Source organism: Abramis brama, assembly GCF_963993115.1.
Source record: "Abramis brama genome assembly, chromosome: 16".
Taxonomy (NCBI): Eukaryota; Metazoa; Chordata; class Actinopteri; order Cypriniformes; family Leuciscidae; genus Abramis; species Abramis brama.
This window is the reverse complement of record NC_139978.1, coordinates 19,869,340-19,888,497: the sequence shown is the minus strand read 5'-3', so window position 1 is coordinate 19,888,497 and position 19,158 is coordinate 19,869,340. Positions and strand designations below refer to the sequence as shown.

Genomic DNA, 19,158 nt, shown 5'->3' with positions numbered 1-19,158 from the left:
TTTATGCAAAATTACCTTTAGCAGCTCTGGGTCGATGCCTTTAATTTTAGGTGCAGGAATAGGTGGTAAAAAGATTACCATCAACCTGTGGGAAAAAAATTAGCAAAATGTTGTAAATGCAAACCATTTTATGAATTTGTAATTGTGTACAGTCAAAGCAACTCCCTGTTTACAGCTTAACATGAAAGAAATTACATTCGGGTCATATTTCACCCCAAAATAAATGCTAAAAAATCTGATGAAAAACAAATAATATATATATGTATTTTATTTAAAACAATAATGAATTAATATTATTATTACTATTATATAAAAATATATTAGAATATGAAATAATACATTTAAAGTACATTTGCACAAACAAAAAAAATTGTATATCACAGTGCTATTTGTTGTATTGAATTTTATTTATGCAGATTTTTACTTTTTAAATCTAAATGGTTTAAAGGGGGGGTGAAACACTAATTTTCAGTCAACCTCATGTTAATCTTGAGTACCTATAGAGTAGTATTGCATCCTTCAAACCTTCAAAAAGTCTTTAGTTTTATTATATTTATAAAAGAAAGATAGGCTGTACCGAGTCTTTCCGGAAAAAAACGAGCGGCTGGAGGCGTGCCGTGTGGGCGAAGCTAAAGCTGTGCTGACGCGCCGAGCTAACAACACTCAGACATTTGAAGCAGTTTTACTCACCGCCCGGTTCCAACGCACGACCGCGAACCTTTATCATTGTGACTGCTCGATCCTTAAGCATTAGACGATCTGCAAATCCGTCGATCTGGGCTTTGTTTATAAAACAATAATCGTCGAAATGCAGGGAACAAACAGTCTTACACAACTCTGTTGATGCTCTGAAAAAACAAACTCCATCCACTGGTCCCTTAACGCTGGGTTCTTTGGGAATCTGTGCAGGGTTGTCTTGCCCTGGCAACCAAAAACCCACTTCTTTGGTGACATTGACTTCCCTAAAGCCGAGATGGGCGAACTGCTTTGGCTCTCTTCTCTCTCTGGTCTACGGATGTGCGCGCGCGCCCGCGCCTTTCCGGGAGAAGTGCCCTTAGGACCCATATAAGGAAATTACGCCCCAGCTGACGTCACACAGACCCATACTCGAAAAAAACGTTCCGAAACTTGTGACAAACCGGAAGGACAATTTTTGGCACAGAAATACTCCTTCAAACGTACAATTTAATTTTTGAAACTTTGTCCATGTTTAGCATGGGAATCCAACTCTTTAACAGTGTAAAAAACTCAGTATGCATGAAATAGCATTTCACCCCCCCTTTAAAAAAAGGCTTCCTTTGTATTGTGTTGAATATAATTTTTAATTTAAAAAATATATATTTTGATTTGGGGATGAAATATGACCAATATGACTATATGACTATATATTTCTTTGTGAAATACACAAAGAATATAGGTGTTATAAACAAAATCTCTCACCTCTGCTGCTGGGAGAAGATGAGGAGGACAAGAAGAATCACCACTCCAATCACTCCAAAAATCAACACCAACATCTTCGGGAATGTTGATTCTGCGTAAAGAAAAATGGTCTTTCCTTACCCTGAAGCATTTTGCTTAAATGATTCATGATGGTTCGGCTGCACAGCTGGATTCACTTTCTGCAAAAAACAAGTTAAGCTCTTGATGTTGACTAACCTTTGCTTGGTATCTGTGCCACATGGACAATGATGCTGTTGCTGAATTCGCCATAGTTTTTAAAGGCTGACATCTTGCAGCGCACACGGACTTCATACTCTTTGTCAGTGAGTAGACCGTAGATGGACTGCTGTGTGCCACTGTGCTGTGTGTCCAGCTGCAATAAAAGAGGATGAAAAAGTAAATAAGAAATCAAGGGATTGAGTAAAAAAAAAAAAACTGCCATTTGTGAGCAATTAGATATGTGACACGGATATGTGAGAATAATGTTTTCTCCAAGTCTGTCAATTTAATATCTGTCCGTCCGTCCGTCCGTCCATCCATCCATCCATCCATCCATCCATCCATCTATCTATCTATCCAGCCATGTTTTCTCCAAGCCAAGATTTGTAAAATGCCATTTTAGCACCGTATTTTAACCCACAAAGAGAATAACAGTCAAGAACCTCACTAAAAATACTCCTAAAATTTATAACTGTGAAACACCCTTGGGGAAACTAAAATCTAAAGTACTTGTATGTGTGACCTACATAAATATAACAGTGAATTATTCCCCTCTGATGCATTCAGGCCTGGCAGCATACGGCAGCGATTTAACATGTGGCCGAATGTGGTTTTTCGTGCTTCTGCTCAGTCTGGGCAGGACCATCGGGTAGGCCGGGGGAACGTGGCTGTCAAGGAGTGTAAACCGAAAGAGAGGTTCTTAAAGATCCTGCCAGACACAAAGATCTCCCTACTCGCGCCTGAATTACAGAGCACACAGGACTGCTCTGGACCAGTGGTGACCCTTTTAGAAAGAGTAGACGAATACTGGCTTATGTTGCGTCTCCAACACAAAATTGTATTTCTTAGAATACAATAAATAGGATGGTACAACCATTTTTCTCCACCGCAATGGCTGAGAGTCCACCAAGAGAGAGGAAGATCAAAACAGTTGGAGCAGAATGTTCTGTGATGGTCTGATGAACTCTGCCTTACTTTGCTAAATGGATTCTCTAGGATTATATTATTTCATGCCACAGCACTGCTGAATGCTTGATTCTGACTGGCAGATGTGAAATGTTAAAGGTTAATTTTAATATATTAATATGAAAAATATATTATTTAAACAGCATTTGTACAATTATGCATGCCATAACAATCATTTTAATTAAGATACTACATAGTAGTATAAATACATATAAATATGTACTGTTTGTGCATGTGTGTGTATACACACACACACACACACACACAGACTAATGAGCACATATTTGTGACCCACGGCATAACAACATCTGAAGTTGTTCAATATTTAAAATAAATCAATTAAATTTCAAGAGAGCAAGAAGTACAGCAGCAAGTAAATAAACCTTTATGCGAATTTGCTAGCATTAAATGCAAAATGATAAGCCACCCCACATGTAGAAATAGTAATAAAAAAAGGGTTTGTGTCCATACATATGTCTTGTAAAATGTTAAAGGGAGTCATGATTTACACACACACACGCACACACACACACACACACACACACACACACACACACACACACACACATACATTCATGCACACATATATTATAAAAACTTTATGTTACATGTGATTAATCACAATGAATTGATTTGACAGCACTAGTATAAATATAATTATACATTACCAGTCAAAAGTTTGGAATAATTATTAATGGTTTTGAAATAAGTCTTGTATGCTCACCAAAACTGAATTTATTTGATCAAAAATAAAGTAAAAACTGTAATATTGTGAAAAATGATTACAATATAAAATAACTATTTTCTATTTGAATATATATTAAAATATCATTTATACCTGTGATGGCAAAGCTGAATTTTCAGCATCATTACTCCAGTCTTCAGTGTCACATGATCCTTTATCAATCATTCTAATATGCTGATTTAGTGCAAAATTATTATCATTTATTATTTGTACTCAATTATTAGTAATGATTCTTGTTTTTGCTGCTATATTGTTGTGGAAACCATGATTTTTAGGATTATTTGATGAATAAAGTTCAAGAGGACAGCATTTATTTGAAATAGAAATATTTTGTAACATTATAAACATCATAATTTACTGTCACTTTTGATCAATTTAATGCAGCCTCTCTGAATAAGAATATTATTATTTTTATTTACCCCAAACTTTTGAAGCCAAGAAAATGTTAATTTTTTTAAAGCTTTTTTTCATAAATCGCTTTTAATATATATTGAATGCATGGCAATTTCAGCATCCGGGTATAGGCTGAAAATAAATGACGTATGTGACTATAAGTCGCATGTATGGCTGAGAATAAAACGAGTCTCTCCCACACACAATGTTCTTACTTCAATAATTCCTTGTAAAAAAAAAAATCATTGCAAACTGCAATATTTAATGTTTCTGGTGCTAGAGACATACCTTCTCCCATTGGGAGGTGTTCCTGACCCGGTACTGAACCTGGTACTCCAGACTCATCCAGCCCATCTGCACATCTGCTGACGGAGGGGGAGCCCAGCGCACAAGGATGTCAAAGTGCAACCCTGAGCGACTCACGTTCAGTAGAGTCCAGTTCAGCCCAATTGGTGGGTCAGGATGAACTAGGAAGTCACAAAACATTTAAGTCAGGCCTCCAACATAGATGCGTCAAAACCTTAATGAAGCACTTTCACAGATATTAACTTACCAATGTTCTCCACTGAAAAGCAGGCCTCATCATAGGTTATGTTCAGAGGAACCGAGCGCAGACGGACGCAGTACGAGGTCCAGATGTGTGTGAAGGTCTTGTTGAAGTAGCATTCGTTTTCCACAGTACGTGTGTAGTCTGGACACTCCTGCCACTCACTAGAGAAGGCACTAAATATCAAATAATAATGAAAACATAACATTAGATGTATACGAATATTAGACATAAATTGTAAATTGCACTGCATGGATCTATCAGTAAATGTATGGTAGTTGACTTGAAATACTTACAAATGACATCATGAAAACAGTGTTTGATGATTATTTTATAATTATTATGCATGCAGCTTTTATAAACTCATTAATTAAAACATATTTTACTTGCACTTTTAATCATTCATTTGTTAAAACCGCAAGTAAAGTAAAAAAAGTACTGAAAAGTTGACTTAAAACGGTGAAAAACTTGGTGAGAAGCCACAGCACTTAAAATATTCACTTTAGCTTATAGTCATAAAAACATTCTGCCAAATAACACACAATTTAAGCATGACAATATTGAATATTATATATGATATATATACATACATACACAATATTTTATATATATATATATATATATATATATATATATATATATATATATATATATATATATATATATATATATATATAAATTATATTATATTAATGTCACGTTCACTTTTGGTTTCAGTTACCCTTTCATGGACATTGTCTGGTAGAAGACCCTGAGTGCTCCAGGCTCGGTGAGGTTCTGGAAGGTCCCAGCGCTCCACCAGCAACGAAAGGTCTCCTGCTCTCTGGAGCGGCAGCCCGTAAAATGAGGTCCTCCGTTGGGATCTGAAGCAGAAAGGGAAGATAAAACGAAGGTATAAATTATTATTTTATTAAATCTTAATATTTTCTTTTTATTATATATGTACTGTATGCATGTTATGTTTTGGCACATTGTGAACTCTGTCCTCTGCAGTTGAGCTCCTCTGGTGCCAAGTTCACCAGCCGTCCTCTCCATCCTCTGCTTTTGCGCAGCCATAAATAAGACTTGGAGGATGCAATTGATTTTTCGCCCTCTATTTCGCCCTCTAACTGCAGTATAAATCAGCAGAGCTAGCATGTGGCACCAAATCCGCTAGGTATCAAGATTTTCTATGACACCGTGTTTTTATTTGATCCATTTCTAAATTGCACCTGTAAGAGTAAATCTAGCTTAAATGAATAGTGGCTTTGGGAATGGAGAGGGCCGTTAAATATCTAATTTACTCTGAAGAAACGTTTCTACTGAGGATCCCCAGCACAACCATTTTTCCCATTCTCCTTCGTCCAGCCCTCTTCTATTGACAACAAGATATATTTCCCTCCACCCCACAGCTGCTGAGCACGGCAAAACAGCCCTCACAGCGACGCCGGTTAGGACTGATCGTGTGGGGAAGGGATTTTCAGTGGCTGAAGTGAGTTCACGAACACACATCCACATCCACACATAATGTAAACCCAAACCTTGCTTGTGAGGGTTTGCTGAATTACTAAAATAAGAAAAACACATTCTTGTGATTTTACAGTAAAAACAGAGATATTTGAAAACTACTTTATTACGCTAAATATGAATACTACAACTTGGCTATTATTTTTTCAAATCACATTGTCCAAAACGGACAAAAAAACGGATGCACAATATATTTGTACCGTTAAGGCCCCGATATACTCATAGCGAAGTTCTTTTTCGTTCTTCACTTAAAACGAAGTTTGAAATACGTGAGCAGCGATATACTGTTATCAAACATAAACATCTGACGTCGCCCACACTGCTGAGAGTGACATTTAGATGAATATGTATAAATGTCCTGTGCGCTTTCCTCTCAATAACAAAATAAACACACAACAAAAATTAGAAAACAGAAAGCATTTGTAATAAAGCATAAGAAAAGATAATAATCTGATAATAGCAACGCGGATATGTTTGCACAAGCTCTTCAATTCGGCACTCTAGTAGTCACGTCATGTTTATTTACATAGCACTTTATACAATAAATTGCTTAAAATCAAGCGGCTTTAACAAGTTGAACATGAAACACAGTGTCAGTGTCTCGCTATAAATAATCATTAATAAAGACTAAAGCTTTAGTCTGGATCTTCTCAGTATCTATAACTCCCCCTCTCCCCCTTTCTGACTCCCAAAACTCTGTTATTGCTGCTCCCTCCCCCTCAAAATTCCGGCATGTGCAATAAAAAAGCCTGCTCAATGGAAGATATTAGGTCTGAGATGAACAGATGATTTGTGGGCCACTGCGGAAAAGATGGGGACAGAACAGATAGGGACATTATCACTACTAAATTGTTCCTGGTCAATATTTGGTTTGGTGCTGCAAAGGGGGCAAAAATCAGCCCAGTGGTCTCAGAGCACACACAATTTGCTCTCTAAAAAACATTGCAAAAGCAGCTGTAAAAAGGCCAAATATTTAGATTTGGGAACAGTTTCAACTGTGTTAGATGTCAGTGTGGGAGACTTTTTAATTGACAAATCAGATGTGGTACAAGAGGAAAAATTTTCAAATGTGCTTTGGCTATATTTTCTTTTGCTTTGCTACAATACAATCTCCCATCATATTCATAATAAGCAGAGCACGCAACCTCTTTCTGGGACGTTTCACCACAATCTCTTTTCTGACAATTATACAAACAGTGAGTTATGCCGTATTTGAGTATATGCTGTTGGGACCGTGATCTCTAAGTCAGAGCTTTTGAGCCAAAGTACTTGCGCAAAAAGAACTCATCTATCATTCTGATGTGTTGGCAGTGTTGTGGAATACTAATCTGTGTATGTGGTTGTGCGGGCGTGAATATTTTGGACTGACCAATAAGTCCTACACAAGAGACATTACAAATCATTGATGAAATGCAATACTTGTTCCAGTATGAAATGTAGCAACTAAATAAAAATTACATAAAATTCGTTTTTTGTTCCAGTTAGAACTTTGATACTGATTTTGAAAGACAAGAAATAATTTGTGCGATTTGTGTGTTCAATTTTTTTCACGCTCTTTTTATGTTACTTATGAATAATAAATGAACATGTCGCTTATGCACCCACCTACTGCTTGGAAACGTAAATAAAGCTACAGCTTGTGTGGGTGAAGATTTCCCACAAATGAAAAACATGATGTTTACTCAGCTCCCCGCAAAGAGAGACCATCGGTAACTAGGATACCGGTTCAGACCGAAAGCCAGGACAAATGTTTTCCACTTCGGCGAACTGCAAACTTCTGAATAAATTGGCCACATTTGCCAATTAAACTGTCTTGATGGATTGCAATCACTTGAAAAAGCACCTTTATCACTGGCTGTCCAGCCAATGTCTTGATTGGCTCAGGGTTATGAGCTGCTGAGCAGATGCTCCATCTTTTCCAACCCATTTGCTGCAAAGACGACAGTTTAATAGCAGAATCAGAAGAAAGTGCATACTTCAGCGAATCTAATCAACAGAAGAAAATAGCATGCGTCTGTTACACAGGAGTACTTATCACAGCACTTACATAACGTCTTGTGAGCTTCTGTGTGTTTGCGGTTACAGCTGTGCGTCATTCAGTACCCATGTGAAAACCATTTGACAGTGAGCATCACTGTGTCTATACTGACACTGAAGGACACAGCACCTGAAGTGAGTACTAACAAACTGTACTTCACAAAGCTATACATTTGTTGTCCTTTAATCTGAATCCGAATGGTACATTCATAACATGTCTTACCTTCAATTGTTTATCTTTTATTAGAGAAACGGCTAGTTATATAAAAACATTCTAATGAATTTCTATACTGTGATTGTCTTGCCTTAAATACAAATTCCTTATAGATTGAAGGACAATTTTAATCCCATTTCTTATGATTGTGTTTTTATGAACATTTCAAACTTAGAACCATAGAGAAAACGTTTATATAATTCACAAATTACAACATAAGATGATAAACAAACATATAATATACATTTTATACACACACACACACACACACACACACACACACACACACACACACACTACAGAAAGGGGGACTTGCGCAACAAATATAAATATTTATATAAAATATTTATATATATTTCAAATATTTATATATATATATAAACATAAGTGGTGTCAAATCTATTAAACGCAATTAATCACATCTAATATAAAAGTTTATATTTTTTGTAATATATGTGTGAATATATTTTATATTTATATGCATATTTGCATATATATATATATATATATATATATATATACACACATACATACATATATATATATTTACATATTTTGCATATATATATATATATATATTTACATATTTTGCATATATATATATATATATATATATATATATATATATATATATATATATATATATATATATATATATATATATATATACACATACAGTCAAACACCAGATATAATTTTTGATATTTTCTTACTAGTGGGTGCAGTACACGATAGTTAATTTATGTAAGTGAGGATAGCAAAATAAAGTAAACTGTGACATATTATAACCACAATTTCTTCATACAGTGGACTACCAGTAAAATGTATAAAAATCTGGGACCAAAAATGATTCAGACACTTTGACCTGACCATGTTTTGCTTATGTGTTTTTCTTGAATTGCTAATATGACCTTTTCACACCACAGACTGAACAAAATTAAGCATTGCTTGGTAATAAAAAATGTTATCAAAATGATTCCAGTTCGCATGGATACGAGGAAGCGACTAAAAATTGAAAACATGTAAGGAATATTTCCTTGAAAGTCCTTGGATGTATGGTGATGAATTTAAATCCAGGTAACGTTGTAAAAAATATGTGATACTTCAAGTAGCATCCTCTGCCCAGAGTGCCCTTCAAAGGCGCTAAAAATGCTGTTTGTTATTTTTACGTGTATGTTTAGTGTGAGGAGGTCACTTGGACACCTCAAGCAATGTAGAAATATCACAAAGTAGGTAAATAAAAAACCCAGCCTCTGTGAGAAAAACAGCATGAGAACATGTTTCATTAGCATATGAATGTGTTAACAGACAGGGATTCCAAGTCTTTATTATGGCAAAACCGAACATTATGTTTATCACAAGAAGATCAGAACCATAATGAGCTTCATTACCATGTACCATCCACGGAAAGCTTGTTGTTTTTTATTTGTTCGACATAATTGTTTCTGGAAGCATTCTGACCAATATGCTTTACAACATAATTAGAATTAGAATAGATTAATTTAAATGAAATGGTTGTGATTGTATAATTTATTACGTCAATGGGCTGTTAATGGGTAAGAGCTACACAGATTGCTCATCATTTCAAACACAATTAGGTTAAAAGCTTAACTTTTTTTGCTTTAGGTATTCAATTTACATTTTTGAGTTGAAGTAAAAACAAGCCAATGTTTTCATTTTGCTGTTGTTACCAGAAACACTTAAAAAATATGTTTTTGACTTTTTCTGACCTAAGCAACGAAGGGGTCAACTTGGTCAATAAACAAGCCAAGTAATGAGCACAAAATATGACAGCAGTGATTACATAATTTTCATTCTCTCTGCCCCTCAAACTAATTACCAGTCACACACACACACACACACTGACTAATGAGCACATATTTGAAAAGCCTGTGACCCACGGCATAACCACATCTGAAGTGGCTCAATATTTAAAATGAACACAATTAAAATAAATCAATTGAATTTCAAGAGAGCAAGAAGTACAGCAGCAAGTAAATAACCTTTATACAAATTTGCTAGCATTAAAAATGCAAAATGATAAGCCACCCCACATGTAGAAAATGGAATAAAAAAGGGTTTGTGTCCGTACTTATGTCTTGTAAAATGTTAAAGGGAGTCATGATTTCCCTGTCTGTACAATCCGATGGGGCCAGACTTTTCCTCAGAAACCATGCAAAGGAAGTGCTTTCCAAATTATGCCTGATTGAAGTCCCACGGGAAGAAAGTCTCTCAGAAAGATCTATTCCTTAAGGGTTATCTGGGTTGACCATTTCAGTGCTCAAGAGCTACAGACACAGACAGTGTTTTTTTCCCCCAGGTAAATCATAATAAACCGTTATACACAGCCTACAGTACTTAAGAATCCATTCATCAAGCTCATCTGTGGTGAAAAGAAATAAAATCCTAATACTATAATTTTCTGTTTATAACAGATTGTAATACTACAAGCTTACACATATTTCAAGTTTGTTTTGTTCTGGCAAATATATATGAATAATTTTAAAGGAGAATCAGATATTAGTTTATACCCTCAAATATGAGTGATTTTGGCTGTGGAACCCCTCAAATTGCACCTATACACAAGAAAAAAGGTAGAGGGACAGTCAGACATTCTGAAAACACTTTTGTGTTCACGAGCCAAATGTGCAGTAGGTGTTTCCAGCACTGTGTTCAGCATAAGAATATGTGTCAGCGGCTGGGTCAGACTACCATCGGTCTAACAGACCAGAACATAAAAATACTCACTGACAGTCCAGCACGAGCACCACCTGCTGCTCTTTGTCCTTTAAAAAAACATTATGCTGAATGGGGGCAAGGAGGACGGACAGGGGTGGTGGAGAAAAGAGAGAGAGAGAGAGAGAGAGAGGGAGAGGGAGAGGGAGAGGGAGAGGGAGAGGGAGAGGGAGAGGGAGAGGGAGAGGGAGAGGGAGAGGGAGAGGGAGAGGGAGAGGGAGAGGGAGAGGGAGAGGGAGAGGGAGAGGGAGAGGGAGAGGGAGAGAGAGAGAGAGAGAGAGAGAGAGAGAGAGAGAGAGAGAGAGAGAGAGAGAGAGAGAGAGACGATCTTATGTTAGAGACACACTTCTGATAAAGCAGTATTATATATATAGCAATATTAGATAGATAGATAGATAGATAGATAGATAGATAGATAGATAGATAGATAGATAGATAGATAGATAGATAGATAGATTTATCGAATTGTTAATTTATTTAGCTATTGTTGTGTGGTCACATTTAAACATTCTTGAGGATGAACAAAAAGGTCGAAGGCAGCAGACACTTCCAACAGAATGTAAACTGGTGTTAAAAATAACTGCAAACACACACACACACACACACACACAGTACAGAAAGGGGGATGAGAAACTCAATACGTTGCAAGTGTTCACTTAACCTCCAGTGCCTAGATGTATAGTGGAAAATACTAGTAGAAACCACATTATATAGAATATAATGGAGGATTTAGGGGATGAAATCCACCACAGGAAAAGGAGTCAATGTCCGATAATGGTGTTTATTTCGCCATTTGCTTACATGCAAATGATCGTTATTCCAAATGTAGTGCAAAGCTACGTAAACAAACAGCAGCCTTCAATTGCCCTGTGTAAGCCCATCATTAGCAGACCCTCTCTTTGATGATCAGTGAACACAAATCCAGACCTGCAAGCTGAATTACAGCAGATTTATGTCAAGTGGATCTGCGATAATGACCGTAATCCTCCCTAATACTGTAATAATGAGGACATTACTTGAGTTAATCTACCAAATCATTTCTTTATTGGGATTTTTGCCACTTTAACAAATGAATAAATAAAGTACAGCGTCACACTGTCAGATACTTTGACCGGAGATTCTCTCATTAAAGCTCTTGTTAAAATCGGTCCCTCAAAATCTAATCTATCAACCAAACATTTAACATTTTTCTCTCATAATTCTGCAAACCAATATGCTGAATGTGCAGGCGAGTTTACCACAGAAGGTTTAAATATGCCTTCAGATGAAGAGGAATTGGTTTATGGCCACACGCTCCTTGTGGAAAATGTTTTATGTGAACGGCCCTGTGGTCCTGCTGTCCATCTGGGTTTTTCTGCACAGAAAGAGCCAACTACTGCCTTATGTAATGGCAAACTTTGCTATCCTCTGCTGTTCTTCTTTCTCCTCATGTTTCAAAGCGAGCAAACCCAGCTCTCTCCCTGACTTCACCCCGCTGCCTAGCGTAAATAAACCACAGTCCAAAAAGGGCTCCGCCTGCATCTGAAACTCCCTGAGTCACAGCAGTAGACTTTCATGTTGCTCAGCGCTCACAGCGGACCCTGTGTCGTGAGAGGGTTATGGCAGACAGCACGGCGCAGGGAGAATTAAGGAATCAACACGGCAACATAATCACTAGGCCTTTAAACGCAAAACTGCATGCTCAACAGAAAACACTGCTCCAGTGGTAGACTGGCTTGCTTCCTTAGTGAACATATTGTTAGTGGAGGAAAAATAGATTGACTTCCAAGATTCTACTCGTGCTTCTGAATGTTTCCTGTGTATGCACACATTGCTCTGAAGTCTTCGGCACTTCTGGTAGTTTAATTATTTATTTATTTAGAGGACAATCCCCTTAAAACAACCTGGTCTTGGTCAAGGACACAATGGTTATACATCTGGTTTGTGCTAAGACCCAAGTTTCTTGGGACTGCAGTAAATCATCATGCACTTATTGTGAAATCTAATGGGGTCATTGGTTTTTCAACATAAATGGTGAGGTACATGTTAAAGTGATTTATTTATTATTGTGTTGTATTGTTTGCATCATCAATGGGTAACAACCATTCATAGGAAAGAAATGCATACTGCTTTAAACTTAACAATAAGGCAATAAAAGTAAGAAAAAACAAATTTGCAGCCATAGCAGAATTTTATGGGTGGCTGTGTAGCAAATCCAATAAAGACGAGATGCGTGATGCAGAATGAATAAAGATATTTTTAATGAACACCAAGATATCAATGTAAGAGGTGTTAGTGAGGCCGACAGGGTGCTCACCCTGTGGTCTGTGTGGGTCCTAACGCCCCAGTACAGTGATGGGGACACTATACTGTCAAAAGAGCACCGTCCTTTGGATGAGACGTTAAACCGAGGTCCTGACTCTCTGTGGTCACAAAAAATCCCATTCGAAGGAGTAGGGGTGTAACCCCGGCATCCTGGCCAAATTTGTCCAGTGGCCTCTGTCCATCAAAAAGCTCTTTATTATACAATTATTTTATGGCAATATATTTTTAATGTTGTTAAATTGAGCTTAAAGGTTTCCACTGTAATTAGCAAAGAACATATATCTGTGTTAAACAGGAATACACTGTAATAATGTTAATCTCATCCTGGGCACAGTATGCAATACCTGCTCTTTCTCTCTCATCTCCATCATCTTCTCTCTTTCTTCTCTCAGTCTCCTTATCTTGACCTGTATATCTTCCATTCCCAAAGCTGAGCTTTGATTGATACAGTCTTTGCAAACTGATTATTTCTGTTGGTCATTTAAAACTTCTATTGTAAAACAGCTGTTTAGTTTAGCTACTTACATCTTATCGCACTTTATGACCGTTAACTGAAGTGTGAAGCGTCGTGCTGGAATTCACACTCACAACTTCTGTGAACATAAAGCCCGCCTACTTTGATTTGATTGGTCTTTTCAAACACTTTGACATTGACAAGCGGTTTTAGCAGTCGGTTATCATGGCGATGTGCATTATCCTTACAGCACCAAAAATTACTGAGGTCCAGACCTCGGGGACAATGGTGGGTACGGCCCTCATTGGGGATATCAAATCTACCAACAATCATCTAGTATTTCAAGCACAACAAATCTGCATGTTGTTATTAGTTGAAATTAGCAGTACATATAATTTCAGTATATAGAAAGTAGTACTATCATGAACTCCCCTCCGCTTGGTGCAGAGCAGATCCACGCACATCTGATTTATTGGAGACACATCAGCATACACGGATGACTTTGACAGCAGTGGGTGCTGCCAATTCACTCTCTCCTCCATAAGACATGTTCACATCTTTGAATTTTCAACCGAAGCTCAAGAGTCATGCTTGCCAGAACTCCCTCACAAAAAAGTCCACAAATATGGCCCCTGTCCGAAGCCATAACTCGTGACGATTACCGCTGTTCTCAATCAAACCGCAGCCTGTCCTCAGAAAACCTCTGAAGAGACCTTAGTCAGGGCAGACAGCATGGAAGTGGGCAGATGTGCAGTCCATTCAATAGGTTTTTAGATATTTGTTCCAAAAATATATTTTAAATGTTGTGTCATTTGAACGATCAACACCCAGATACTCAATGGCACCACCCATTGAACAGACTTGCTTGTGAAAAATACCCTGGACAACAGAAGCATAACTAAAACATTTGACTGAACGTGCAATGCTGTAGGATGTGTAGTAAACTCATAAGGTGTTAAAAACTCCAGTTATCAGCTTAGACAACACACTCTTATGGAAATATTATACAATCATACAATCTGCTTATCCCCCACTGAGGATTAGGTTTAGGAATGGACCTTTATGCTTAGTTTTTTCTAAAAACCTTGTGAATTCAAAGTCACAGAAAGCAAGTTTAGTTTTTTTGTTTTTGTCGTGAGACCAGTAGACAGGCCAGACTTCAGAAGGCAACATGACATAATAAATAAAAAAATGATTATTTGCACATAGTCAAGATGAAAATAAAATCTTCTATGTCATAATTATTTCTAGCACATCTTTGCTAAAACATCTTGCTAATGCATTAATAACCCTTTCATTAGTTTAAAATGTTATAAAAATGAAGGAACGATACTTGGACTCCCCATCACACTTTTTAATGTGCTCCAAAGCTCAGGTGATGAGGCAATATTTTTGTCCATAGTAGTTAAATAATAACGTAATAAACATTAAAAGAGAATATTTTCAAACAGAAAACCAAGAAAAACAAACTTTAATCCAAGTGCTAAAGTCTGTGCTCCAACTTGTGTGCAGTGACTGGGTCATTAACCCAAGTCATTCACTGCATTTGTGAAAGCCTATTACACAAATGTTATTCACCATAACATATCACTGTCTCAATGATAAGCTATGTGCAGTGTTGACATCCCAATTGGTTCATCATCCCATAAGCTCCACTGTATCCTGTCCCTGGACTTTGGATGACCACAGTCAATGTGTTTACTTTCAAACAAAACCTATTTATTGAAGGATTGTTTGACTAGACCAAAGTAAAATGTTCTGTGTGCTCAAAGGTGAATAATCTTGACACAAGCCCAATGGTTTTCCTCTAATGACTTGGCACAGACATCTACAGTTTAAAGGCCCACTGAAGTGCCTTGAAATGTGCAGCGCTTTTCAATGTGGTGACGTAATTTCCACTGAAACATGAAGGCAGGGCGGGACATATCGAGCAGCTCCTCCCCCCTTTTAAAATAGCCAATAGCGTTTCACTTCTATCACAGCTCGGCCACAGCCGTTGAGCTCGGCAAAGCCGCATTTGACAGCTTATGACAGCCAGGGTCTAATAGATTCCCCCTTTAGATTTAATATGAAACTGTTGCTAAAGCAAAACAGTGATCATAATCAGCTGAGGATGTATAGTTTGAAAAGTGTAGTTTGTGTAGATGTGTGGTTTTGAAATTTATGTTAGTGCATGCATGGCACCGGTGTTATCTCTTCCACTCGTCAGTGCTGTTTCTAGTGTTCTAGTTTCCAATCGTTTCCTATCCCCTATATAGTGCACTATGTGCCACTCACCATGTAAAAAAATAGTAATAGTGTGAACAATTGACCGATTTCAGCCACAGCTTCAACGTCTATGTATAGTGCAGGGGCGGGATGCTTCAGATTCTAGAGAGCATTTTATTGGACAGAAAATCTGAAGTGCAGAGTGATGTCATCAAAAATGTTGATCCATATTTGCGGAAGTGAGAGTCTAAGTTTTGAATGCTTATATCTTCCAAATGAGAATGTTGTCATTGTTTTGGCGCACACTAGCTCATAGATAACCTTAAGGCTAAAATATTCATACTAAAAGCCAAAATAATTTGAATTTGATTTCATGGGGACTGTAATCCTTTGACTGATGAAAGCCCTATTACAATATATATATATATATATATATATATATATATATATATATATATATATATATATATATATATATATATAAAATTATGATATTAAATGTATTATTTATTTATTAATTATTATTATTAATTTAATTATTTGCTGTTAATTGTATACTTTTATTTAATGATTTCTTACATTTTTAATTTACAACAAAATAAAGCAAAAAATAAATAAAATAAACAAATAACGCAAATTAACAATCCATGAAGCAATTTTGCAAATGCTGCAGTAAGCACAGCTGAAAAAGCAGCCAAAGACATTCATCTGATGCATATTTACATAAGCTAATATTTAAAAAATAGTGTAGACTGAATCATTCTACTTTGTATAGACTGACCAACTTGATTGCAAATCAGACTACTGTGTTAAAGTGAAATAAATAACACGTTTTTGACGTGGTTGTGAAGTACCTGGAGCGAACAGCTCGGATCCTCGTGCGGACACCAGTCCGTTTCCACACAGCAAGCCCAGGTACAGCAGACTGAGAGAGAGAGAGTAAGCCATAGCTTCTGCTGTCTCCCTGTGCGGTAAAAGAAGAAAAGAAAAATCATTATTAGTGGTGCTCCCGGATGACACCCCTCTGACAAATGCTTAGCTGAAACCCCTAGAGAGCCCCGGGGCCATCTCCTCAGCATCTCCAATTCATTTCCCTACTCCTTCATGCCAAAGCGCACTAGCTGTTACCGCCATTAATACTTAGCAGGTCTGTGTGAAACCCTATATGAGGAAACCAGACAATTAACAACCAGACGCAACCTCTGCAACACTCAGCACTTCCAGCCATACGTGGGTTTGTCATTATCTGTGGGTTACATGGGGTCTTTTAAGCATGCAGGCTGTGCGGGGGATGTTTTCACAAGCTAATACTCCACATTTGCTGTGTTAAACTAGAATTTCCATTATAAAATTATGCTAGGGCGACAGAAAACCTTTCAAAAAGTCAAACGTTCATGCTATCGCCGCTAAAGGTCCTGGTGAAACAGTCTCATATGGAATGAAACATAAAGAATTTAAACCAGCTTCGACTTATATTAGTGCTAGATGTGTGACAGAAATACTGTTGACAAGTTGCCATCATTCATTTTGGGATTTATGTATGTGGGGGCGCTTCATGATTTGTACCTTGTTGATTCTATCAATGTTCCTTTGCCCTCACCACGTTTGGCACTTATTACAATATCATTCCATAAAAGAGATAAAGGTTTGTCTGAAATGGTGATGATATTGTGACATAGAGAGAAATTACTGTCACAAGCATATAGGGGGAACAGGTTGTATCCAGTTAGCCCAAGAGTTAGGCTAAAAATAAGTACACTATATTTGTTTGGTCACCACAAAAAATCATAGAGAGGTCAGTGGCCCTTTGAGACTGATGATTCTGATCTTAAAAGTCCAACTAAACATTATGTAAACAGATAAAAATAGAGAAAACACTGATGTGGTTTAAATGTGTCAAATGAATTATATTAAATAAAATCAAGTAGACAATTAATAAATACAATTGGCCAACAAATGTTGTTTAGACTTGCCGCGTCCTGATGTTTCTGAATCCGATCTGATTAATGATGAGTTCTGGCCTAAAACTTGGCTTCAGAGCTATTTTTATTATGCACTTGGCAGTGGATTGTTGAAAACAGCACCAGGCTAAAATTTCCAAATGTGGAAAAATACACAGTCAGCAAATAACTGGCTTTGTTGCATTTGACCTGTAGCTTCACCCCATCTCATCATCTAACAATGCTAGAATAACAACATGCAGGTTTCAGAACCCGGTCTCTTTTTATTTTGATACTTGTATTGTAAAATACTTCTGTATTTTGTATTCTCATTCACAAAGCTGAGTAAAATAAAAGCTAGTTAAACTCATTGAAAAGGCTTAAGATATATTAAAGCCAAATATTATACAAAATTATGTATATGTGCTTTGGTCACATGTCTGGTGCATACAGACTCAACAAACTCGCCTCAGAAACACTTGATCCTCTCTATTCTACTCAGAGACATGGCCCTTCTCAGTCAGGTAGTAATGAGGCCCCATTCCTCACAGGAACGCTGCTATCATACAGTCAAAGGTGTAAAAAGAACTACACACCCAGATTGACAGCTGGTCCAATGCTTATTAGCTGGTCTATGTGACTATAACATTTAGCTAACTATTATTATGTCTAATTATTGATAGGTTAAAATAGTAAATTAATATAAAAAATAATTTGATAAATGTGACCCTGGACCACAAAACCAGTCGCATGGGTCAATTTTCTGAAATTGAGATTTATACATAATATGGAAGCTACATAAAGAAGCTTTCCATTGATGTGTGGTTTGTTAGGTTAATACAATATTTGGCCAAGATACAACTATTTGAAAATCTGGAATCCGAGGGTGCAAAAAAATCGCAACATTGAGAAAATCGCCTTTAAAGTTGACCATTTATGTTCGCGATTGTGCTGCATTCACTCATAAAAAGAAATGTTTTATATATTTACGGTAGAAAATTGACTAAATATCTTCATGGAACATGATCTTTACTTAATATCCTAATGATTTTTGGCATAAAAGAAAAATCAATCATTTTGACCCATACAATGTATTGTTGGCTATTGCCACAAATATACCCGTGCGACTTGTGACTGGTTTTGTGATCCAGGGTCACAAATCATTTATAATAAACACTGCAATATTCCATAAAAAATGAGAATTGTCAATTTTGATTTAATGGTGACTTTAAGGGATTAGTTTGCCCAAAAAAGTAATACATTTTCCATGTTGTTTCTAACCCATACTGTATTGTGAAATTTCATTACAATTTTAAATAACATGTAAAATAATCATATGATTGAAAAGCTGAATTTTTCAGCATCATTACTCCAGTCTTCAGTGTCACATGATCCTTCAGAAATCATTCTAATATGCTGATTTGATGCTCAAGAAAATCATATTTATTA

At 36.7% G+C, this 19,158-nt stretch overlaps 1 protein-coding gene across 1 annotated transcript in view; it reads right to left on the bottom strand.

The window, feature by feature from the left end:
* ghra (growth hormone receptor a) overlaps positions 1-19,158 on the bottom strand; it is a 33,451-nt gene that overhangs the window by 3,290 nt on the left and 11,003 nt on the right. The window contains exons 2-8 of the mRNA XM_084138824.1: positions 16,624-16,733; positions 5,032-5,173; positions 4,317-4,486; positions 4,052-4,230; positions 1,657-1,813; positions 1,441-1,531; positions 16-85 (exon numbers count right to left, since the gene is read on the bottom strand). Coding sequence (XP_083994950.1) covers positions 16-85; positions 1,441-1,531; positions 1,657-1,813; positions 4,052-4,230; positions 4,317-4,486; positions 5,032-5,173; positions 16,624-16,717 — 903 coding nt within the window. The 5' untranslated portion in view covers positions 16,718-16,733. The remainder of the gene's footprint in view (positions 1-15; positions 86-1,440; positions 1,532-1,656; positions 1,814-4,051; positions 4,231-4,316; positions 4,487-5,031; positions 5,174-16,623; positions 16,734-19,158) is intronic.